Source organism: Mustela erminea, chromosome 4 (assembly GCF_009829155.1).
Source record: "Mustela erminea isolate mMusErm1 chromosome 4, mMusErm1.Pri, whole genome shotgun sequence".
NCBI lineage: Eukaryota > Metazoa > Chordata > Mammalia > Carnivora > Mustelidae > Mustela > Mustela erminea.
Genome location: NC_045617.1, coordinates 84323792 through 84348446, shown reverse-complemented (window position 1 = coordinate 84348446; position 24655 = coordinate 84323792). Strand labels below are relative to the sequence as shown.

At 43.8% G+C, this 24655-nt stretch overlaps 1 protein-coding gene across 8 annotated transcripts in view; it reads right to left on the bottom strand.

Annotated features, from left to right (window-relative positions):
* RNF8 (ring finger protein 8) overlaps positions 1–24655 on the bottom strand; it is a 51147-nt gene that overhangs the window by 8673 nt on the left and 17819 nt on the right. For 3 of the 8 annotated variants that reach the window (XM_032339792.1, XM_032339798.1, XM_032339797.1), the window contains 5 exons: positions 24488–24550; positions 21961–22050; positions 19803–19910; positions 17422–17626; positions 10644–15664 (listed from right to left, as the gene is read on the bottom strand). In XM_032339792.1, the coding sequence (XP_032195683.1) occupies positions 15273–15664; positions 17422–17626; positions 19803–19910; positions 21961–22050; positions 24488–24550 (858 nt within the window). In that variant the 3' untranslated portion in view covers positions 10644–15272. Of the gene's footprint in view, positions 1–10643; positions 15665–17421; positions 17627–19802; positions 19911–21960; positions 22051–24487; positions 24551–24655 lie in introns of those variants that run through there. The other 5 variants (XM_032339794.1, XM_032339799.1, XM_032339800.1 and 2 more) reach the window with 4 other exon arrangements.

The window sequence follows — 24655 nt, the reverse complement described above, 5'->3', positions numbered from 1 at the left end:
GCTCCCTGCTCAGCGGGAAACCTACTTCTCCCTCTCCCACTTCTCCTGCTTGTGTTCCCTCTCTTGCTGTGTCTCTCTCTGTCAAATGAATAAATAAAATCTTTTTAAAAAAGTAGCAAATCGGATCCAGCAACATATAAAGAGTTACATACATGCCTAATGAAATTTATTCCAGGAATGCAAGATTGGTTAAACATCCATACTAATCAATACAAAACACCATATTAATGTAATAGGGGGAAAAAGCTACCTGCTTCTCTCAATAGATAAGCAGATAAGAGCATCTGATAAAATCAGACACCCTCTCATGATAAAAACTCAACAAACTACTAACAGAAGGTAATTTCCTCAGATTAAATGCATTTACGAAAGCCCTTAAGCTAACATCTTACTTAATGGTGAAAGACTGGTTCTTTTCCTCCTAAGATCAAATAGAATGTCTACTCTTTCCAATTCTTTTTTTTTTTATTTTTAAGATTTTATTTATTTATTTGTAAGACAGAGGGAGATCACAAGAAGGCCGAGAGGCAGGCAGAGAGAGGGGTAGCAGGCTCCCTGCTGAGCAGAGAGCCCAATGCGGGGCTCAATTCCAGGACCCTGAGATCATGAACTGAGCTGAAGGCAGAGGCTTAACCCACTGAGCCACCCAAGTGCCCCACTCTTACCACTTCTATTAAACGTTGTGGTGGAGGGGCACCTGGGTGGCTCAGTGGGTTAAGTCTTCAGCTCAGGTCATGATCTCAGGGTCCTGGGTGGGATCCAGCCCCATGGCAGACGCCTTGCTCAGCCAGGAGTCTGCTTCTCCCTCTATTCCTTCCCTCACTTGTGTTTTCTCTCTCTCTTTCAAATAAATAAATAAAATCTTCCAGCAAATTGTGCTGGATATTCTAGAGCAAGAAAATGAGATACAGTGCATTCTGATTGGGGAAAAACAGAAGTAAAATTACTTCTATTCACAGATGTCTTGTACATAGAAAATCATGGAAAATTAAAAGCTATTAGAACAATTAAAAAAGTTCAGCAAGGTCGCAGGATATGAGGCCAATATAAAAAAATCAGTTATATTTCCATACACTTAAAAAAAAAACTATTTATTTTTTTATTTAGATAGAGACACAGCGAGAGAGGGAACACAAGGAGGGGGAGTGGAAAAGGGAGAGGGAGAAGCAGGCTTCCCGCCAAGCAGGGAGCCCGACACAGGGCTCGATCCCAGGACCCTGGGATCATGACCTGAGCCAAAGGCAGATGCTCAATGACTGAGCCACCCAGAAGCCCCTCCATACACTTGCAATAAGTAATCCAACAATGAAATTAAGAAAACAACTCCACTTACAATAGAACCAAAATGAATAAAATAATCTATTTCACAAAAGAAGTGCAAAAGATGGACTCTGAAAACTACAAAACATAATTGAAAGAAATGTAAACACATCTAAATGGAAAAATGTTCACAGATCAGAAGACTTAATATTGTTTAAATGGCAATGTTCTCCAAATTCATTCATAGGCTTAACACAATCCCTATGTATACCTAACTAGCTCCTTTTTTTTTTTTTTTTAAAGATTTTATTTATTTATTTGACAGACAGAGACCACAAGTAGGCAGAGAAGCAGGCAGAGAGAGGGGAGGAAGCAGGCTCTCCACTCAGCAGAGAGCCCGAGGCGGGCCTTGATCCCAGGACCCTGGAATCATGACCTGAGCCGAAGGCAGAGGCTTTAACTCACTGAGCCATCCAGGTGCCCCTAACTAGCTCCTTTTTAAAAATTGACAAATTTTTAAAATTTGATTTTTTTTAAAAATTGATTTTAAATTCACAGGAAAATTCAAGGGAGTTAAAATTGTCAGTCTTTAAAAAGGAGACCAAAGTAGTGGGACCTCCAATTCAAAAAAGTCAAAACTTGTTGCAAAGCAATGGTAAGATGATGTCAGGGGATTGCTTCAAGATGGCAGATTACGAGGATCCCGAACCCATCTCCTTCCATGGACACGACAAAATTACAACTACAAGTGGAATAATCTCCTCTGAAAAAGACCCAAGCCTCCACAACAAAAGATAAAAGGGCAGCATCAAAACAGGTAAGAGAGGCAGAGACACTCTTGCCAAAACGAAAAAAACCCACCCCAGGCACGAGAATCCAAAATATGGAGGAATCGCAAAAATACAAAACTTTGCTGTGAGAAGCAATGGGTTTGTGCTCTACACCAGGCACTAAGCCCTAGGTCCTGCACAGGAGAGATGAGCCCCTAACATACCTGGCTTTGAAAACCAAAGGGATTATATTTAGGAAAACCACAAAACTACAGGGAATGATGAATTTACTCTTAAAGCCTGTGTATGGAGCCTGTATAGTCTCACTTACCTCAGGACTCAGTTTAAACACCAGTTGGAAAGTGCCTAGGATTTAGTAAGGAGACCCACTTACTAATCTTTGTTTTGTTTTCATTGTAATTGCAGTACAGTTAACATACAGTGTTACGTTAGTTTCAGGTATGTAATAAAGTGATTCAACAATTCTCTGGTAACCATCAGTTTGTTCTCTATAGTTAAGAGTCCACTTTTCGGTTTGTCTCCTTTTTCTTCTTTGTCTTTTGTTTGTTTGTTTCTTAAATTCTAAATATGAGTGAAATCATAATGGTATTTGTCTCTCTCTGTCTTATTTCACTTAACATGATAACCCTCTAGATCCATCCATGTTGTTGCAAATGGCAAGATTTCACTCTTTTTTTATGGCTGAGAAACATTCTATTGCATATTTAGCTCACATCTTTATCTAATCATCTGTCAGTGGATACTTGGGTTGCTTCTATAATTTGGCTAAATAATGCTGCTATAAAACATAAGGATGCATATCATCTTTTTGAATTAGCATTTTCGTATTCTCTGGGTAAATACCTAGTAGTGGAATTATTGGATCACATGATAATGCTATTTTTATCTTTTTGAGGAACCTCCATACTATTTTCCACCATGGCTGCACTAGTTTGCATTCCCACCAATAGTGCACAAGGATTCCCTTTCCCCCACATCCTCACCAACACGTTTTTTCTTGTGTTGTTGATTTTAGCCATGCAGAAGAAAAGGTGTGTGATGATATCTCACTGTGGTTTTGATCTGCATTTCCCTCATGGTGAGTGGATACTGAGAATCTTCTCATGCGTCTGTTGGCCACCTGTATCTCTTCTTTAGAGAAATGTCTGTTCATGTTTTCTGCTTTTGCTCTAATTGGATTACTTGTTTTTTTGGTGTTAAGTTGTATCAGGCTTTTTAAAAATATATTTTGGGTACTAACCTTTTATTGGACATGTCATTTGCAAATAACTTCTCCCATTCAGTATGTTGTCTTTTAGTTTTGTTGACTGTTTCCTTTGTTGTGCAGAAGCTTTTTATTTTGATGTATTCCCACTAGTTTATTTTTGCTTGTTTCTCTTGCCTCAGGAGACATACCTAAAAAAATGTTGCTGTGGCCAATGTCATAGAAATTACTGCTTGTGCTCTTTTCTAGAATTTTTATGGTTTCAGGTTTCACATTCGATCCATTTTGATTTTGTTGCTCCTTAACTCATTTTGAGCTCATTAATCCTCAATCCATTTTGAGTTTATTTTTGTGTATGATGTAAGAAAGAGGTCCAATTTCATTCTTTTGCTTGTAGCTGTCCAGTTTTTCCCAGAACCATTTGTTGAAGAGACTTTTTCCCATTGCATATTCCTGCCTCCTTTATCGAAAATTAATTGACCATATAATTGGGGGTTTATTTTTGGGTTCTCTATTCTGTTCCTTGACCTATGCATCTGTTTTTGTGCCAGTACCATACTCCTTTGATTACTACAGCTTTGTAATATAACTTGAAATCTGGGATTGTGATACCTCCAGTTTTGTTCTTCTTCAAGACTGCTTTGGCTATTTGGGGTCTTTTGTGGTCCCATTCAAATTCTAGAATTATTTGTTCTTATACAAATTTCTTAAAGATTTTATTTATTTGTTTCACAGAGAGAGACACAATGAGAGAGGGAACACAAGCACAGGGAGAAGGAAAGGGAGAAGCAGGCTTGCCACAGAGCCCGACGCCAGGCTCAATCCCAGGACCCCAGGATCATGTCCTGAGCCGAAGGCAGACGCTTAATGACTAAGCCACCCAGGCACCCCTCTTCTATTAATTTCTATGTAACAAATTATAAATTTGTTAAATTAAATTATTAATTTATTATAGAAATACAATAGTAATATTAATTTATTATATAAATAAAAATACATAATATATATATAAGAAAAACATCCAAGATTATTTCCATAAAGGAGAGTACTCATAGGGCAAAGCTCATCATTTTATTTTGGAATGAGGACAACCATGTTTGGTTATAGAACTGTTCCTGCCCTTACATACTAAATCTACACATCAGTTCTCTGACTTCTCTCTCTCTCCTTCAGATCCAATTCGTTGACTCTACAGATTATCTACCCCAGGCTCTGAATTTATCTACTTCCTACTTACCACCTCCACGATGTCTTCATTTTCCACTAGAACCAGCCTTGAATCCAAGGTTATTACGTCATCCCCTCTTCATCCCCATTGCACCCTCTTATCAAATCCCAACCCTGGATCCACGCAGCTCCATTTTCTCCAGACAGAGCTGAGCCATGCCAGGAGAACCACACAAAAGTACCTACTGGTGTCACAAGACATTTCACGACCCCCCTTGTCACCATGCCCCCATGAAACCCAGCAATCATTCTGTGTTTCCCTGGTGAGGTCTCTCTCCTATTCTCTGCAGCAGCTATTTCAAACCTTCATCTTCTTCCCCTGTCCAATCCCAATGCTCTGCCTTCCTTCACACGGATCAGAAAAGATCCTTTCCAACTTCATAGAATAAATCAAACTATCAGTAGGAAAAGCCCTCAACCTCTCTCTACCATATTTTCAGACTTTCCTCTCCAACTATATTCTATTTTTTTCTTCTCCCCTTCTGAAATATAACGAGTCCTTATTTTTCACACCCTTCCTAATGCAGAGCAAATGGTTGTTTTGCCCCCACATGTCACTAAAACAGCTCTTCCAATGAAATCCCGGATGCTAATCCCATTGATATTTTTAGTTCTTGTCTTATTTGACCAAACAGCAAGCTTCAGCTCTGTTAACCACTCCCTAATTCCTGAAATGTTCCCTTGCTGTATGAGTCAGTGTTCTCCAGAGTGATAGAACCAATATGATATAGGTAGGTAGGTAGGTAGGTAGGTAGGTAGGTAGGTATGTAGATAGATAGATAGAAAAGAAGAAAGAAAGAAGACTTAGTATAAGGAAATAGCTCATGTGATTATGGAGGCTAACAAACTCCAGGATCTGCAGTTGGCAACTGGAGACTCAGGAGAACCGATGGTGTAATTCCAGATGAAGGCCTACAGGCTAGCGACCCAGGAAGGGCACATCTTTCAGTCTGAGTCCAAAGATGGGGGGAAAAAAAAAAACCATGTCCAACTCAAGGAAGTCCAGCAGGAGGAACCTCCCACTTACTTAACAGAGGGTCAGCCTTTTATTCTATTCAGGCCTCTCACTAACTTGATGGGGACTCCCACATAGGGGAGGGCAATCTGCTTTTCTCAGTCGACAGATTCAAATGTTAAATTCGTCCGGAAACACCCTCACAGACACCCAGAATAGTGTCTGACCAAATGTCTGGCATCTCATGACCCAATCAAGTTGACACATAAAATTAACTGTCACATTTGCCTCTGAGATATACCACCACTTATTTCTCCTACTGTTTGCCTACTACCCTTACTTGGTCTTTGCAGGTGGCTCCCCTTCTGTATCACTGGTCTTCGGTGTTCTGTTGGGGACATTTTTCCTTCAGCCTCCTCTCCCTGGGGGATTTTATTCTCCCTTATAATTCCTGGCACTATCTGTACACATTTGTATCACCAGTCCAGGTGCCACCTCTGAGCTCCCAGCTCTAGGTGGAGAAATCTCAAAGCCCTTGTGAGACAACTCCTCCATCCCCAAGCAGTAGCTGTCTCATGTCCTGCCTGATGTGGATAGCAATTTCATACAATCGCTTGATAGGGCACTTCTTTTAATCGCAAGTGTCAACCACAACGCTTACTTGAGTACACTTCACACATGGATTTTTCCACCCTTGCATGAAAGATCTTGAATCAACAGTTCTTCTGCTCCAGCACTTATGCTCTCCCAGTTTGCGAATATTTATCTTGACAGCCAATTTAGTGCATGTTGGAATGGATGTAGGTCTGATATCATGTGGCACACTGATTGCCTTCGGGCATCATGGTAAATTCTCAAATCCACCTGCTAACAGTTGAATTCCTAAAAGCAGCTATCTAGGACTACTTTATTTCTAGCCATTGCTATGGAGGATGATGTCCAGAAGAGTATCTGGAAAAACTAAAATGTGTGTGGACTGTGGAGGGGAGCATACTAATTAGCACGCATAGGGATTCACACCATGCAATTTTCTTTTGGGCATTATCAAACTCAACAATCCCCACACAGAAATTCATGCTTGACCAATATGTTTCCCCAAACATTTTCCTCTTCCTAAGTTACTTCAGTGAATAATCTCACAGAGATCATTGTCCAAGGCAGAAACCGAGTCACCACCTTAACTCTAGCCTCTCCCTCATCCCCATATCCAATCAGTCAGAAGTCTTGCTCAACACACCTGCTAAATATCTGTGAAATTCTTCACTTCTCCCCATCCCCACTGCTAATGCCTTACTTAACTCAGGATATCTAACCTCTTGCTTGAATTACTGGAATTGCTTAAGTGGCCTCCCTGGATCCTTTGTCTTCCCACCGCTATCTAACCTACCCACCACACAGCAACCAGATTGATCTTCCCCAAACAGAGGAAAATGTCACTCCCCAATTCTAACCTCCAATGATTGGTCGCTGTTCTTAGAATAAGGCCCTAACTCCATACTAGGGACTGGTCACTTTGGCAGCTACATTTTCACTTCCACCAATGTGTGTCCCCTTGGGCAAGTGACTTGATCTCTCATGACCTCCATTTTCTCATCTCAACAAAATGGAATTATAATGGTTGAATTAACAAGAGTTAATTCTTTTAAAGTGCTGGTAACAATGTTACTTATCTATCATTAACTAATACTATTACTTTTCTTTTAGAAACTTTACAATCCATTCACACAGAATGCCTTTCACTTCTTCAAGGAGGCCATGCTCTCTCTCACCTTCATGGCTTTCCACTTATCTCTACCCAGAATACTTCCTTCTCCCCTCCCCCACCCTACTTTCTCCTCATCCTTAACCTGGTGACCACTAGTTGTCCTTCAGGTCTTAGATGTCTAATGCTCTAGGAAGACTTCTATGCCCCTCAGTCTGTGCCTGTGCTCTCTTGACTCCCAGTACTATTACTTTTTCTTTTTTTTTTTCAAATGACTATGAGAACTCAGGTCGCTGATCAAGTGGGGATGCAGGGTGTGGCATGGCATCTGCCTTCTCTGGGCTTCCAAGATTAGGTCCAGCCCCAGTGTTTATGGGACTGATGGTCAAAAGAAGCTTGAAAAACTGGATATTCTGAAAGTGTCCATGGTTCCAACGGTGACTAAGTGTGGCCTAGAGTTGTGGGGAGGGCTGCTCTGCCTCTGCAGGGACACCACTGCCATCCTGGAGCAATTCCAGACTGCCAGAAGGAAATAGCATTCTTGGCCTGACTAGTGGCTTTTTCATGAGAACTGGGAAGACCCAGGGTGAGAAGGCCTTAGGAACCGTGTGGGGAGACACCAGTGACATTCTGATAAATGTTTAACTGGCTATCCCTGTGGGGTCAGAGGGGGCTCCAATTTGTGGCATTTTGCCATATTTCCATGATGTAAATAATCTCACCATGACTGATTTCAAACTACCAACATGGCCTCACTGAAGGTAGAATTAGGAAGAGACACACACAATGAGTTCTTGTGAGTCAGGGCACCACTGGGAGAGGCCTAGGTAAGGAGCTGAGAAGAGTCATAGGTCGGGAGAGTCCTCACAGCTAGGCATAAACTCACAAAGGCACATGTCCTAGAAACCTGCCCGGTCTCACCCATCTCCAGGCTCAGTGTGTTGTCAATACTTACTTCAGACACATTTGGGTGTGCCTACCTGGGCTGAGGTCCTGTCACCTTGAAGCTCCCTCAGTGGTCACCTAGGTGACTGCCTACGTAGGGCTATGATGGTCTCATACAGTTCTGAGGGGGTCTTCTGGGCCTGCCTCCCATGCTGCGAGGGCCCAAACTTGCCTCAGAGATGTCCTTGACGGCCCCTGGCTAAAGCAGGGAGAGAGCTACATCTTAAGGGGAGGCAAATGGATGGAAAACACTCTGGCGACCGAGGTCCTGAAGGTATGAAATTTCAGCTTTATATCTTGGAGTGGATCCAGTCTGACGTCTGAGGAATGTGAAGACACATCCCATATGCTAGCTCCATAGGCAGCACTGTTAAACCCCTCCCACAGGAATGTAGTAAAGCCTTTCTGGGAAACTTTTGACCCCTCCTAGAACAGACTGTAGGCTCACAGCAGCTTTTTTTGTGCCATACCCCAAACACCTAGAGCAGGACCTAGTCAAAAAATGAGTATTCAATAACTATCACTGAATCTACTGGAAACATCCAGAATTCAAATGGCCACTGTCTGATAAAAAAGTTACACCAGATTAAATCATTCACAGAAGCCAAAGGGAAATGTGTAGTGGAGACAGTGGGTCTGGAAATTGGATCTGAGGTGGGGATCTGCTTTAGAATTTGGTAAGGAAACACAAGCAGGAAATACGCATGGAGATTAAAGTAGTGAGCTCTGGTAACCCCTAGTGGGTACACTGCTCCTGGGTGGTACAGACAAGAGAAATACAGCATGTAGATATGGAGCAGCTACTACAGACCCAACCCTCTCCTGGGATTTGTATGTTCTTCTAAATTGATGAAACCACTAATACAAGGCCCATCTTCTCCCCAGAAGCTCCCTACTCCTACTGCCTCAGCTCCCATTTATAGAAAAAGCTTAAAGAATTGACCAAGTGGGAAGTTTAACTTCAGAATAACAAGCCCTTGGCCTACTGTTACCAGTGGCAGCATTCTGCTCAAATGAGGTCCTGCACCCATTAATAAGACTGCATCTCTTGGTGGGGGGAAGTGATTACATGATTCTCTTTACTTTCGTAGGTTCTGAGGTTAGGACCACAGTGCAAGTTAGATGTTCCTTCTCTTAATTTCTGTGTCAAATATAGTTAATTGTTAGACTTCTTTAGAGGCCTAGAATGTGTTGTTGAGACATTTAGGGCATCCCTAATTTCTAGGTTGCCCTTAGATATGAAGCAGGGAGCTTCTATCTAGAGTCAGAATGTAAAAGCAAACAGGAAGCTGGAGAAAACTGCCCATCCCAGGTACTCTGGCAGCTGTGGTGACTACCTGGATAGTCGCTCAGAGGAAACAGTTGTGAGAGAGAAGAGCTGGAGATAGATAACAAAGGGTCTTAGGGCTTTCTGTAAAAACAGTGTCTTCCAATTGGAGAAGCAGATGACAAGTATCCAGCTATCAAAACCACAGAGGGTAAAGTCCCCCGCCTGGGCACAGTCTGATTGCATGCCTAGAGGTAGAGTAAGCCCCTTCTAGGTTAACAGAATCAGATATATATGGGACACCTGCCACTCATTGCAAAGCACTTCACAAAGCAGGCTGGCTGCATTCATCTGTGTAATAAAGCAGAATCAGAAACAAACCCTCTTTAGTTTCTTAGAGCTCCATTGTAGAGAACATGCCTTTAATTAGAGTCAGACTACACAGTGGTGGGGCTCTGCTATACTGTGGTTTGGTGCTGTAGGCAGAAAAGTTATCATGTATTTTTCTAGGCAAGCAAAATGCAGATGATGTTTAATATCAGATATCTTTCCAGGGAAAGAACATCCTGTAGCAAAATAATGCAAAAGTTTGGGCTAGTTTTTGGTTTGTCTTTTAAAAACAGAATATTCAGGGGTGCCTGGTGGCTCAGTCATTAATCGTCTGCCTTTGGCTCATGTCATGATCCTAGAATCCTGGGATCAAGCCCCATGTTGGGCTCTCTGCTTGGCAGGAAGCCTGCTTCTCCCTCTCCCACTCCCTTCCCCCTACATGTGTTCCCTCTCTCTGTGTCTCTGTCAAATAAACAAATAAATGAATGAATAAATAAGTAAATAAAATTACATTATCATAAAACCATTGCCCTTGATTTCTGACACTGGCTAAAAGAGATTTGGGGGCACTTGGCTGCCTCCATTAGTGGAACGTATGACTTCTGAACTCAAGTGTTTTAGTTTGAGCCCCACACTGGGTATAGAGTTTACTAAATAAATTAATAAATAAAATAGATTCAGGAACAACTTCCTGAATCCCAGCTGAGAGAGGGGAAGCCACCTGGTCCTAAAACCAAGTAAGCAGTGACCTACCTCTGGAATGAAAAGGAAAAACAGTCAGGGCCGTAACAGAGCCCATCTGCTATGGCCATGATCTTGGGCTTGGTTCTTAGGCTGACATTCACTTCAGTCTATCATCTGATACAGACACTTTCTTGGTTGCAATTTATGAGCTGTCAGTGTTTACTTGTGAGACTATGTGGGAGCTGGAAGGGAAGAAGATAAATACACCAAAGCCCAGCTGAGCAACTGATAGGCTTTACATTTTATTTCCAGGAAATGACATCTTGTTTTTACAAAGAGGCAGGCCATCCTCTCCAAGAGAGGCTGCCTTGGCTTTTAGGGGCAGCCGTAGGGGTTACACCCAACCTGTCCAAAACAAATGTCAACTGACGTGCTTCTGAGGTACCCAAATGGTAACAAAAACAATAAATTTAAAAAGCAGAACAGAAATACATAACCCATTCAACACACAGTGAAGCAGTCTATCAAGTACCCGGAAGCAGCCCTCGCGGGGAGTACCAGCATGGCCTCAGAGAGCGGTGGCAGCGTGGCCGGCCAACATGGAGGCTCATGAGGAGGACTTCCTAACTCAGTCTCTGTCCCACGTGGCTCCGTCCCATGCTCTATCTCAGAGCAGCCCAAGACCTGGCCACAGATAATCCTCCAGACCATCCCAAGCTCCCATTGCCTGGCAATCCCTTGAACGCCCCTGGAGCGTGGTCTTCAGGAGAGTCTCTTGGCTTGGAAGAGAAAGAAAAGAGAATTAAAGGAGAAGCCTGTATTTCCCTGGCCTGGCCTCCCTGCTGCCATCCTCATGTCACGCTGTTCAGAGCCTGCTCCTCATCTCTCCCAGAGTATTACGAGTTCAAGGCCCATGAAGGACCCTGAGGTCCTTCTGTGCTACCCTCCTCGCCACCATGGTGTGCTCCACTGTGGTTACACTGGCTGCTTCGCTGCTCCTCCACTCCCCCCCTCAAAAGTGTTCCCCCTTCCTGTGGCCACTGCCTCCAAGGCCTTACTCCAGTACTGCCTTCTCTCTGCCACCTTCCATGACTGCCCTACCAAAAATGGCAATGATCACTCTCTGATCCCTTGCTTTTTCTTGTAGCACTAATCACATCTAACTTACTAGATTTTCGCTTCTCTTTCTATTCCTGGAAACTATAGCAGCACTTGGCACAAAGCTGGCCCTCAAAGCACACTGTTGAAGGACGAAGGAATTATATACATAGCGAAGGAATTATATACATAGCACTAGGCAAGGACAGGAGAAAAGGGAGGAGTAGGAGGGATAATTTACTGCTATGTACTGTTTCTGCTTCCTCAATCCGGGGAAGCAGGGATCCCAGCCTAAGAGCACAATAAAGCTACCAAAGAGACTGTCCTGTTCCCTGAGACTGAGTCCTGAACACTTGGTAGGAGGACCGACAGGATTATAAAATCCTACCCTTCTCCACTTATGGGCAGCCTTGGAGAGCTGAGAGAGCTAAGCGAGTCTCCCTTGCAGCTAAGGCTTCACCTAGTAGCACACCAAAAAATAAAAAAAGCCACAAGAAAGAAATTCTCTTGACTCTCCTCAAGCAAATCGCCTTGCCCACCCTCCCACATTAAACCCTTCTCTCTAGATAACAGGATGTACCCTCCCACTTTTAGACACTAATTCCCCCATCTGTTCTATGCATTCCCTGTCCTGCCCTCTCCTCATTTCCAAAGAATCTGGCCCTACCCACTATCTCAACTTCCCAGCAGCTCCTCCTCCACAGGCTCAGCAAATAAACACACTCAGATCTCTCGGTGTCTTCAAAATCAAAAAACAAAACAAAAACTTCCTCTTATCCCACCTCCTCCTCCAGCTATGGCCTTATCTTGGTGATGTCCCTATGTCTTAGTGGTAGCCAAATTTCTTGAGGAACTTGTCTATCTTACTTTACTTCCTAACCTCACACTCATTCTCCAATTCATGGCAAACTAGCTTCTCACCCCACCAGTCCCCCCAAACTTGTACCAGATAAAGTCATCAATGTCCCACACTCCTGCTATATCCAAAAGGCAGTTTTTCCTCTGATGCCCTGCTTACTTTTATCCCCAACACCTGGCACTTAGTAAGAACTGAGAAGGAAAGGCCCAGATGATAGGAATCAAGGAAGAGATACTCTTTGTGGTTGGTTCTGATTCAGGTTTCATGGGACAAGGGTAAAAGGGGTCCAAACTCTCCAGAGTAGGAAAGCAGAAAGCAATTCAAGCAGATGTCTTAGCCAGGAATAGGAGCATGTCTGGTCTCATCAGATTTCTTAAAAATCACAGTGGCAGGCAGTCGGGCAGGATATATATCCAGCTGGTGCAGAGAAGCCTCAACGATGATGCACCTAATTCTATGACATTCTATGGGGGGAGGGAGGAAGAAGCATAGTCAGTGACCCCAGCCACTCTCTGAGATTAGTTCATGGAGATCTAAAAATGCTCTGTGTTCATCTAGAGTTAAGTGTAGAAACCAAGAAACTCTCAAGGAAAATCTGCTTTGGTTAATAACACTCCTCTGTATTTACACAGGTGGTCTTCTATAATAAGAAGTTCCTGAAAGTGTATGTCTGTAAAGGAAATCATAAAGTTACATGCTCGGGAAGGGAGAATCCATTTTTTTAGAGAACCAAAATAACTCTATTTTATCATTAAGAAGACAAAAGGTGCGCCTGGGAGGCTCAGTTGGTCCAGCATCCAACTCTTGATTTCCGCTCAGATTGTGATCTCAGGGTGGTGGGATGGACCTCTGCCTCAAGCTCTGTGCCTCAGGCTCTACATTCAGCAAGGAGTCTGCTTGGGTTTCTGTCCTAATGCCCTTGCTCCACTTGTGCGCATGTGTACATTCTCTCTCAAATAAATAAATAAAATCTTAAAAAAAAAAATGTCTAAAGGACTCTAGTCTCAGCAAGCAATCTGAAGTTCTAGGCCATCATGGGCTGCTACTCCACACATGGCAATTAATCCCACAGCTGACCTCTACTCCAATCATGGTCCCCTCCCCCACTGGGGAGACAGTTCCTGTGCTGCCCTTGTTGTTTCCAACTATGCATCTGAGATGCCACAAGGGTGATGGGGGAGACGCCCATCAAGGAAGAAGGAAAGGAAGGACCATAGACAAAAAAAGAGAAGGAAAGGAAAAATAAGGGGAAAAAATGGGAGGTGGTGATGGAAAAATACAAAACTGTTTCTAGGAACAAGTCTACTAATTTTCTATCCCATGATAATTTTGCAAAGGAAGAATCTTTAAAAGTCAAAAAAGTCAAAAATAGTGTTACGAACTATTTGCGTGCATGCCTGTGGACACCCCAGCCCGTGGCTACCTTGCTGAGAGCCATTTTCCCCTAGATGAACTGTCCTGTGCTGGGCAGGCATGCTGACTTCATGCGTACGACCCTTCAGACTGTGTAGGGGCAAGGCTGGGTGGATTCAAAGTACTTGCTAATAAGTATGCTCTGTGGATGAGCTCAGCTTGCCAGATACCATTACTGTGGCCATGCCCACATACTCCTTTATGAGGCTCTGTCTTTCAGCAGAGGGTGATGGGCATCATCAAGGAAAACCTTGCAGCTAGGCAGGCAGATACTTTCTTAGGTGACTGCCAGTTTCTCCTGTCCCATGTCTAGATCACTCTCCTCAGAGCCCACAGGAAACTGGCAAGAGACACAGGCCCTGTGGTCTGACCTGAGTCTATCTCCCTAGAGACCCTCAACCACTACAAGGGTCTCTGTGTCACAGATTCAGGAAACCTGTGGTTCATAAACCTTTCTTCTCACCTCAGCATACCTAAAGGCCATAGCATGCTCCCACCAGTAGCCTTGGTTCAATGTAACAGTATCAAGGGAGCCAGGGAATGTAGCTTGAAAAAGCCCCTGGACTGAAAATCACTCTTCTAAAGGACCAACAATTTTATTTCTAGGTAATCTGCTTTCTTCTTTTCTGAGTACAACCCAAAGAAACTGCTAGGGAAAGCTAAAAGTGAGAATGTTAACACTCTGTCAACCAACCAACATTTAATGAGAACAGAACAAACAGAAGAGGGGGCGTAGCTGACAGAAGACTCTGCTCCAGCACCCCACCAGCTCCGGAGGGAGATCCTCTGCAGGGAATGTCAAAAAATGTCTTCCCTTCAGAAAATTTCATGTCAAAATCCCAGAGAGCCACAGTTATTCATGTGACAAGCACTTACTAGATGTCTGTTATCTGCCCCACCTCCAGAGCATCCTTTTTCTAACACAGGATCTGGTCTCCAAGTCTTCTCCTCCTCTCCTCTGTATAATCGGGCCTCACAGAGTTTATGAGGGTCAGTGGCTCATCAGTCATGTGGCATCAATCCTCCCATGGGGATATGGAACTACAAGACAACCACCAGCCAGGAAGGCCTAGAGTGGGGCTGCTCCTGGAAGAATTAGCACCCTACACTGCCACAGACAGAAGGGTTTCTCCTCCCCAAATCTGTGGTAAGAGCAACCCCTGCCCGGGAGGCAAACAGCCCTTTGGTGGTATCCAAACTCTGACAATTAAGGCCTGCCAATCCTGGTTCCCAGATTCTAAGTCAGGTCCTTTTTAAAAATTCCCATGCACTGGGGATTAAAGCAGCTTTCAATTGGCAAGGAAAGTCGGTATTTGAACTGGGAATTTCCTCTAAACCTCATACTGTAGACCAGTGGAGCTCCTGATGGCTCTGGCACGTTTCCCTAAATCAGGACTCAGAACCTTCTGTCTCTGTGGAGAACTCCTCAGAGCTGCAATTGCTGCGATAACCACGGAAACAGAGACCAGTGTCAGCGCCCCTCCCGCTAGGAAGCATGGCGGGGAGTCCGCTTCAGCTCATGAATAGGCTCCGAGGGTTACCAAAAAGGCAGAGAGGCACCCTCTGTATCCTCTGGAGGGAGAAGCGGGGGGGTCTGATGTGATTTCTTCTGCAGTTGTAACTCTGTGTGAGGAGAGCCAGAGGTGAACTTAGGACACGGGGCTCTTCCTTCCCTTTCCAGTGCTGCATGAAGCCATCTATGGCACTTGCGCACATGAGAAGAAACCCAGTCAGTGGGCTCAGAGAAGAAAGTACGTGCATGTTCCTCATGCCCTGCTCCAGCACACTCCAGCTGGAAGGCTGACTGGGTTAAATCTGGGTCCTGGGTCATTGCCCCTCGCAGAAGGCATTTACCACACCTCAGCGGAACACTTCCCGAGTTGGTGGCTGTCCTCACGTTGCTCTGGCACCACGTGGCCATTCTGTTACCTATGGGCCACAAGGAGGCACTGCTAGGAACACTGCAATGCTTCTCTTGCCTCTACACTTCATTTGCACTGCAGCCTCTGCTTGGGAAGCACCAGCCTTGGGAACCTTGAGACTCTGTTCAAATGGTACTTCCATGAAGCTTCCTACTGTACCTCCACCTGCCCAGGCCAAACTGACCACCTGCTTCTCTGCAGTGTCTCAGCACCCTGGCCTGGAACTCATCCCACTGCCTCCCTGACTTTCTCCCTTCTCCACGGACTGAGTGCTGTGGGAGCTGCAACAATGCTGTATCTTTTTAGTCCTGTGTGGTGTGTATTGTTCCTATAACTGTTGACAGAGTGAGAAGTGAGAGGAAAAGCAACGGGATTCTGCCAGAATCTAGTGGCTCCTGTGAGGTAAAAGATCTGGGAGGGCCCAAACTGACAAAATCTATGAGCACATAGCTGTCAACGGAAAACACTTGGGTTCCAAAGAACCACCTGAGGGCTGTCCTAGCCTTCCACAGGTCAGAATGCCTTCCTTGGTAGAAGAGGCTCAAGGCCACTTCCCGCTCAGCAGCTACTTCACCTGGCTCTGCATAGGCTTGCTGCCTCAGCTTTGGCTGACCAGCCGAGTGCCAGGGTCACAGAACAAATGCCTGTATTTTAGTGGCAGATTCCTGGCCTTACTCAAAGTGGCCAACATCCACTGAAGGGCTAGCAGGAAGGAAGTAGCAGACAGATCCTACTCTTAGCAGCATGGCTTTTAGGGCTTAAGTTTCTCTGGACTTAGAGACAGGTACATTCAGAGACACATATGAGTCTGGGTTACCAATGGCCGGGTGGTGGTAGGGAGCTCCTGTAAGGGCAGTGAGCTTCTGGGTCTTCTTCTCTGCTTGGCCTTTATGTGCAGCCGACTGACATCACAGCACCTTGGCTCTGATGCTCTCCCACAAGGTAGTGCTGTGCTGGATTATTAGAGAGACTGGATCCACCCTGCTTCTGTGAGCTCTCACCCCTGGCCAATAACCAATCCTTTTTCCTCTCCATTAGCTTCCTTGTGCCTTGCCCCAGGGTGCATCTTTTGCCACAAAAACATTTAAGTCTCAGGTGGAGGGGCTCTGCAACCCACAACACAGCAAGCTCCAAGGGAGATGGGATCACTTAGTTGAATAAGTGGATATTCACCAAGGAAGTATGGCTCATTAGGGGAATTTACCCACCCATTTCCCCAATCTCTTTATCCAAATTCTCTCCAACTGGGAAACGAGCTGGTAAACATATTAGAATTCCCAAAGATTAAATTTATCTAATCTGACATCATATCCAGTTTGTGTAATTAAGCTATGACTTACTATAAAACATGTATTCTCACCAAGCATTCTCCAATTTGCCAATCTCTGACTTGTTCATCTCCTGTTGATAACTGTGTACCCAATCCAAGGTTTTCGCCAACACTTAGACAGCAACTGAACTGTCTTGGACAACAGCACCATCTAGTGATCAGTACAATGAGGCTTCTGACCTTGTGTTTTCCATCCACACCCATAACCAAGGTACATACAATTAAGTCTCCCCCTTTCTTACTACTCAAATAGGCAAGTCCATTCTCCCTCAACTCTTTCTACAATGTTCATTACCTTTAACTCTCTTTTTTCCCATTTCTCCCTCCTCTTCTTTAGCTTAAGAATCATTTATCTCTTCCCAAACCAAAAAAACCTGCTTAAGTTTGTCAGTCTTCTGTTGAGGGAACTCACCTTCTTATTCATACCCACTTACCTTTTCGTTCCCTAATGAGGACAATTCGTCGTTCTTTCACTTCTGAGCTCAGATTATCTACCATCTTATTAATGCAATTATCCAGAACCAGGGAGTGGGTTTTGGACTTGATGTCCTTCCGACAAATGGGGCATTCTACCTTCCGCTTCATCCACTCATTGATACAGTAAGAGCAGAAACTGTGGGCACAGTTCAAGGTGACAGCCTATAAAGGGAATGCAAACACACACATCAGAACCATCATGCTTACTTTTCCAGGGCTGTTGTGATCACAAATCTAGCACAGGAGTTCATTTCCAAGGCCAAATGGAAATTTAACCCTAATTCCATCTAGAGGGCTTACAGATGGTATTAGACTTGTTCTTGAGGATGGGAAATTTTAAGTCAGATCATTCAGCTTCTTTCTCAAAGGTAAGTTCATAGATATAGGCTGATTGGTCTGTCTTGTTCCACCAACTCAGATGACACTGCTAACGCGGCTTAGCTACCTTGAAAACAAACGTCACTGGACACAAGTAGGACTAGTACGCGTGTGAATGTTTGGTCTACATACATCACTAATTCTCTCATGGAAAACAGATGTATAACCTGCTGATGGTGAATCCGAGCTTCAATTTTAATAGACAATGGGGAGCACATTCTGAATACTCAGTATATAGAACAGTAGGAGCATCATCTATACTCAAAAGAAACAAAAAAGACGGGGCGCCTAGGTGGCTCAGTGGGTTAAAGCCTCTGCCTTCAGCTCAGGTTATGATCCCAGGGTCCTGGGATCGAGCCCCACATGGAGCCCTGTATTGGGCTCTCCGCTCGGTGGGGAGCCTACCTCCTCCTCTCTCTCTGCCTGCCTCTCTACCTACTTATGATCTCTGTATGTCAAATAAATAAATAAAATCTTAAAAAAAAAAAAAGAGAGAGAGAGAAACAAAAAGAAAAAATATGTATAAAGACAATTAAAAAGGCTCGGGGGAAAAAGAAACTAAAAAAATGGAAAAAATGTAATGGGTTCACGGACAGTGACTGAAAATGAACCCTTAAGTAAATAAGTCTGTGAGAGGAGGGAAAGCAGAAGGGAGTTTAAAGCTGAGGAACTCCTCCAAGTCACTCCAATGGTCAAATTTCTGCCAGAGCCCTTTTCACTTCTGAAAATATAAACCGTCCTCTTCATTACACTTGTTTATACACATCTCTTAAGATACAAGTTTTTCTGAGGCTTTAAAGTCTTCATTCCTGCTTTTAGGATAGAAAATACCAGAAATCACGCATTTTTCAAATGCCAAATCTAGCACAGAAAGCCAACTAGGAGATATTTTGTTAAATATATGAGATAAATCCTCACAAACAGGCTTCAAAACCTGTCTGATTAACATAAAACCTCTTTTCAACACTGACTTTACGAGGTGACTGTGAAAAGGTCAGGCAGTCTATGGTAAACAAGGGACGGGTCAGGTTGTTTGTCTCTTCTACGTCTGTGCAGATGTTCCGGGTGGGGTAACTCATCACCCAGCCCAATGCCCCTTCCCTTGCCTTCCTCTAGAAGAGCCCTGTCAAAGCCACACTGAGTCTCTCCAAAGTAGGCAATCAAATGACTAGAAACTATGGTGGAAACGATGACCCGAAGTCAAACTGGATCCAAGCAAAAGAAACAGACCTGCCCTTCCCAGGAGGCTAATACGCTCACCCTCCCTATAGACTACCAGAGAGAAGGAAGGAGCGTGTGCCTACACTCTCCTTTCTAAAGAAGTCTGGAAAGCACTGTCCTTTAACAACTTGACTTTAAGATGAGTGGTGTAAGATGAACTGGTCACAAATGATAGAATTTGTGACAAATAAAGTCAATGCAAAAATACGACATAATAACAAATGGAAACCTAGATGTTTTTGTTTTCATAGGGAGCCTCAGAGTGTCCCTGAAATATGTTCCACTTGGCTGCTGAATTCCCAAAGTGACCACACGTCAGTGACATTTACCACCCTGTTGAAGGCTGCACTACCCACCCACTCTCAGCTCTGCACCCATTCAGAGTAAAGAGAAGCTTTGTTGAGCAGCTTTACTCGGATACTTCAAAAATCTAATGCCATGTGGCCCCATTTTCTTCCAACAACAAAGAAATAAAGGCTTTATTGCAGCTAAAAATAGCGATTGTACCAAATAAACACTCAACAACGGAAGAAATAAAAAGATCAGTAAAGGTAAAGAAGACCACAAAAAACAAACGAGATATGGCCACCTCTCGAGGTCACTTTCAGGTCAAATAACTACAATAGATTCCTAGAATAAAAATCTCTTCAGAATGTTTCCCTGTAGCAGAACCTGTGCAGTTGAGGCTCTGTTCAGGGTTGAGAGAAACAAGAAGACACGAGCCACTGCTTGTCATTACCTCAATGAAGTATTCGGAGCAAATAATACACTGGAGCTCATTCTCTAGCACGTCATTCACGTGGCTAAGCACTTCTTCCTTCTGTGCCTGCACCTTCTCCTTCTCTTCCTGCAAAGACACACAACCCCAACCCCACCTGTCATTTGGGGGAACCAACAAGAATGCACAACAGGACAGGGAGGAGTGTTAACTATCTGGAATAGGATTTGGGAATCCAAGTAAAATATTCAACCTGGTGCAGCAATAGGAGAATGAAACCCTTTCCCTGGGAGTTATGGTTTCTCACTACTGCTCTCTAATACAGGGCACTGTCTGCCTTTCTTTCCTCTCTCCACTTTTTGTGTATTTGCATTGTAGGTTCTGTCTCCTTTCCCAGAACTAACAAAAGATAGCATACTCACCCCACTGACCACCCAAGATTAGAATGAGGCATTAAGTATCCTATAACTAACAGCAGTTTAGGGGTGATATAAAATCATCCCAAGCATCCAAGAATTCATTGGACACAAAAGCAGACATGAAAAACAGTCCATAGAGGCAGGAAGCCTAAATTAGTTTATAAGGTCCCCTGTGTTCCTTGCAGCTGCCTCTTCTACAAAATGAGGATAATACTTATACTCCATGGACGCAAGAGGCTGAAAGAGGGCCTCTTCCTGGATCTTCGGGATCCAAGCTTTATGATGCTTATCACCCCTCCTCCTACAAAGGTCTGCAGTCCAATTTCCTTCTGTTTTCACCAAGAGGTCAGACCCCGCTGTGGACACACTTTTTGGGAAGGATCCTAGGTATGTTCTCTTAAAGCAAACATTTATTTAAGTCAGCTCCTTATCCCCTAAGCTGGAAGTGTCAAGAGCCCCTGAAGAGAAAGGTAAGGCCATTTAGGGTATATATGAGTAACTGATTAGTCTTTCATCTTTTACTGTCACTTCTAATCAAAGCAAAGACTGTTACACTGCCTAGGGCAGAGAAGGATCTGGACTCATTTTAACTAGAGTCAAGTTCCCTAAAAACTTAAAAATTGCTAGGTTTAAAAGATGTGGTTTTTGGAAGTTATGAAAGAAGGTACTATGTGATTTAAACAGAGGATAAGGATCTCAAGCCAAATGAAAGTTTAGACTCCTCTTTTCCGTACTCTGCTCCAGGTCTGTCTGTGGGGAAGGGTGGTGGGCTGAGAGATGCAGTAAACCTCAGACATTAAGTTCAGGTCAAAGGCTCCAAACTGCTGGCCTGTGGACTGGACCTAGGGGGCAGATTTGTTTAGTTTGGCCCTCATGGTATTAAAAAATACAACAAAAAAGCCTTGAATTTGTTGCTAATATTTAAAATTGAAACAATTCACATAAACATTTGGATTTCCATCTTCTGTGGAGAAGTCAGAAGCTCTGACAACAGTGGGCCTGCATTTACTGGCTACAGCAGAGAAGAGCTGCCTCTTGGGGACAGAGGTGGGCAAGAAGGGTGGCGAGTGCCCCTTGCTGGTGTGCCTCTGTCCTCACAACTCCCTACTGCGGAGCCTGCACATAGGTCACTTCACTCACTTCTACTTTCAGTCTTCCCTGGTGAGCACCTGAGTTTAGAACCCCTAATTTAGGGGCGCCTGGTTGGCTCAGTGGGTTAAAGCCTCTGCCTTTGGCTCGGGTCATGATCCCAGGGTCCTGAGATTGAGCTCCACATCAGGCGCTCTGCTTGGCAGGGAGCCTGCTTCCCCCTTTCTCTCTGCCTGCTTCTGTGATCTCTGTCAAATAAACAAATAAAATCTTATAAAAACAAACAAACAAACAAACAAAACCCCCTAATTTAAGAATCCCACTGATGTGATGTGGGAAATAATGACCTAAGGCATCAGGACGAACTGTTTCTTGACTGTATCACCTCTTAGCCTGTGTCAACGAAACATTCTGAAGGAGCATCTACCACCACAGCCAAAGGACGAGACTGCAGGATGAGTCTCATTCCCAGTGTTTCGCTTCTAAATGAGGGAAGGAAAAAAACATCAGGCAGACCCTTCCACAGGCCTGAATAATTTTACGGATTATTTCCCCTGAGGCAAGGAACCACCATAATCTCTCTCTTCATTCACCAGAGCAACCTTGCACTGTTGAAAATGCTGAGTTGCACGTACTAACCAAATTCTAAACCTTCATCTTCTTTCTAATACCTTGGTCTGTTCCAATTCTTTGTTCTTGGCTTGAATGATTGCTTCAAAGTCCTTCTTGCTGCGATTTAGTTCTTCCATTAGAGCCCGATGCTGCAGAAACACAGCAGATACACGATCAAGATGAGCTTACATTGCAACTTTCCTTTTAGCCACACATGAGCCTGCTCTCTCCATCAGTAGCTTTGGTTCAAGGTATCAATGGATTAGCAATTTTAAGAATGCCTTTGTTCCTTCAGGACAGCCCACTTACCTGCTGGTCTTCTTCAGGGAAGGGGGCAGGTAGGGAGGGAGGTCTTCAAATCCATTAATCCCTCTGGGAGTAACCCAACCTCAATGGCCATCCAAATCAACTAAAGAATTTAAACTGCCTTCCAGAGAGTCTGATTCTGTAGGTTTGGCTGGGGGCCCAGGAATGTGCATTTTTTAAAAAAAGCCACCCAAGTGATTCTGAGAACCAGTGTTCAAGAGCTGATAAAGTAATCAGAGGCTATCCAGCACTGGGAGGGGCTTTTAAGAATTAATCAGAGAGAACTGGAATTTCTAGATTATCATTTTCGTTGAAAATAAAAAAGCCCTTTAACCTATTTATTCTACAAATCACATACTACGTGCTTGTAAGGCAGTGCTGGCTGAACCCTGTCTGTGTCTTCTGGAAGCTGGCACACTCAAGAGCTAACAGCTCAATCACTGTGACTAACTGCCTACACTGAATGTCAAGAGATTCTACCTCTATGAAAATTTCTGAGCACCCTCATGCTTACGTATAGCTTGCACTTTAATTCTCCTCTCTCAAATCCTTTCTTCTAAAACGTGGAGGGACGCCTGGGTGGCTCAGTGAGTTAAAGCCTCTGCCTTTGGCTCAGGTCATGATCCCAGGGTCCAGGGATCGAGCCCCACATTGGGCTCGCTGCTCAGCAGGGAGCCTGCTTCCCACTCTCTCTCTGCCTGTATCTTTGCCTACTTATCTCTGTCTGTCAAATAAATAAATTAAATCTTTAAAAAAAAAATCTGTTTCTTTAAAGAGAAAAAAAGATGGAAAAGCTAAGTATTTCTGAAAAGATATTACTCAAGAAACAAACTTTAAAATGTGTGGTCTTCCCACAAAAAGCAGTTATATCGGAAGGCCCGGGTAGTCATCTTGACCACTGATTACATGTATGTGCCTAACTTACTCATCTATAAAATGGGACAACAGGTACCCCTCCTACATCAGTGTGAAGAAAAAGAAAATAACAGGTATGAAAGCATTTGGGAAAATTTTTAAAGCTCTATGTAAATGCAAGTTTTTGTAACTGCCTAATACATAAAAAAGAATTACTACAGAGGGACTCACAGGGTGGACCAAAACAACCACTGCTTCAGTTGAGAGAGTGGTATGTCTCTAGGCATGCTGTTATAAACCATGACCTCAAAGTATCCCATTTTAGTCTAATGAATAGAAACAAGCCAAGTACCTCATGCTAAATGTTTTCCTATCTCTCAGGAGAGGGTGAGGAGTTGTGGGTACAAGGTGGTCAAAGATCCCTTGGGGATTTCCAAGTGGCAGAACCTTACTCTTTTCCAGTCAATATCAAAACAATATCACAATACAATTTAATAATGCCTAAATGAGGCATTACTAAATTTCCCACCTTAGAAAATAAACAACCTTAGAAAATAAAATTCCAAAAAGACTGAATTTTCACCCAATTCTTTTCAAGGCTATTTGCACACCCTTAGGGAAATCAAGGCAGGCATTCCCTCAAAGCTTAACAATAATACAAGGCTGTTAGCTCTCTAAGAAAGTTGGGAGTCAGATATGCAATAAAAGAACATAAGGATAAATTCTCCTAAACAAATTCTAATGCAGTTGCTCACTATTCTCAAGGAGATTTGAACTATCCCACTAATCTTCGACAAAACTTGCATCAAACTACTGATCATAAAAACATAAAGGACAGAAGGTAAAGCAGGTTTAAAAGATGCAAAAGAGCTTCTAAAAAAATTATTAGGTGATAGTCAAGTTACATGAAATAAATTACTGGCAATCTTTGAGGGGAATTTTATTCCTGTGAGCCTTGCCCTTTCAGTAAATCGCTATGTTTTCCTGACTGTTAAACTCCTCTCTCAACCTGACCTAAAACGCTTAATTGGAACATTCTTGAATGGTTTCTGGATGGCTTCAGCTCAGGAACAGGGAGGTAATAAAGGCCCTTGCAGGCCCTGGTGGCAAAGTCATAGCTTGAAATTCCCCTCTGCTGCCCTCACCTTTCTGGAAGTGCAGCCACTTCCCCCTCAGAGCCTCCTAATTGCTATAGGCTCCGTCCCATCTTCACTAGAGCAACATCTGCTCAGATTAAGATGTAAGTTTTCATGCTGAGGTCTGGCATGTCTATGAGGCCAAATCTCCGACCTGACGGTGTGAGCAGCTGCTCTGTCTGCACACTGGAGATGCTATGGAGGTGTGTGCTAAGCAGAGGAGGCAGCCAGTGGCCATGGGAAGCCCCAGCCCACTATAATCTCAGTACAGTGGCAAGAGACGAGTTACCTCCTGCAGAGCCTGGGCCAGCTGTTGCTTCAGGTCCTCTTCTCCTTGCTCCTTCTCCAAACCCTGCAAAGCCAAAAACAAAATGGAAGGCTTCCCTACAGGGAGGAGGATAAAAGAAACAAAATCTAGCAATAAGCAGAGCAGTCTGGCTTCTGTGAACATCTGGAA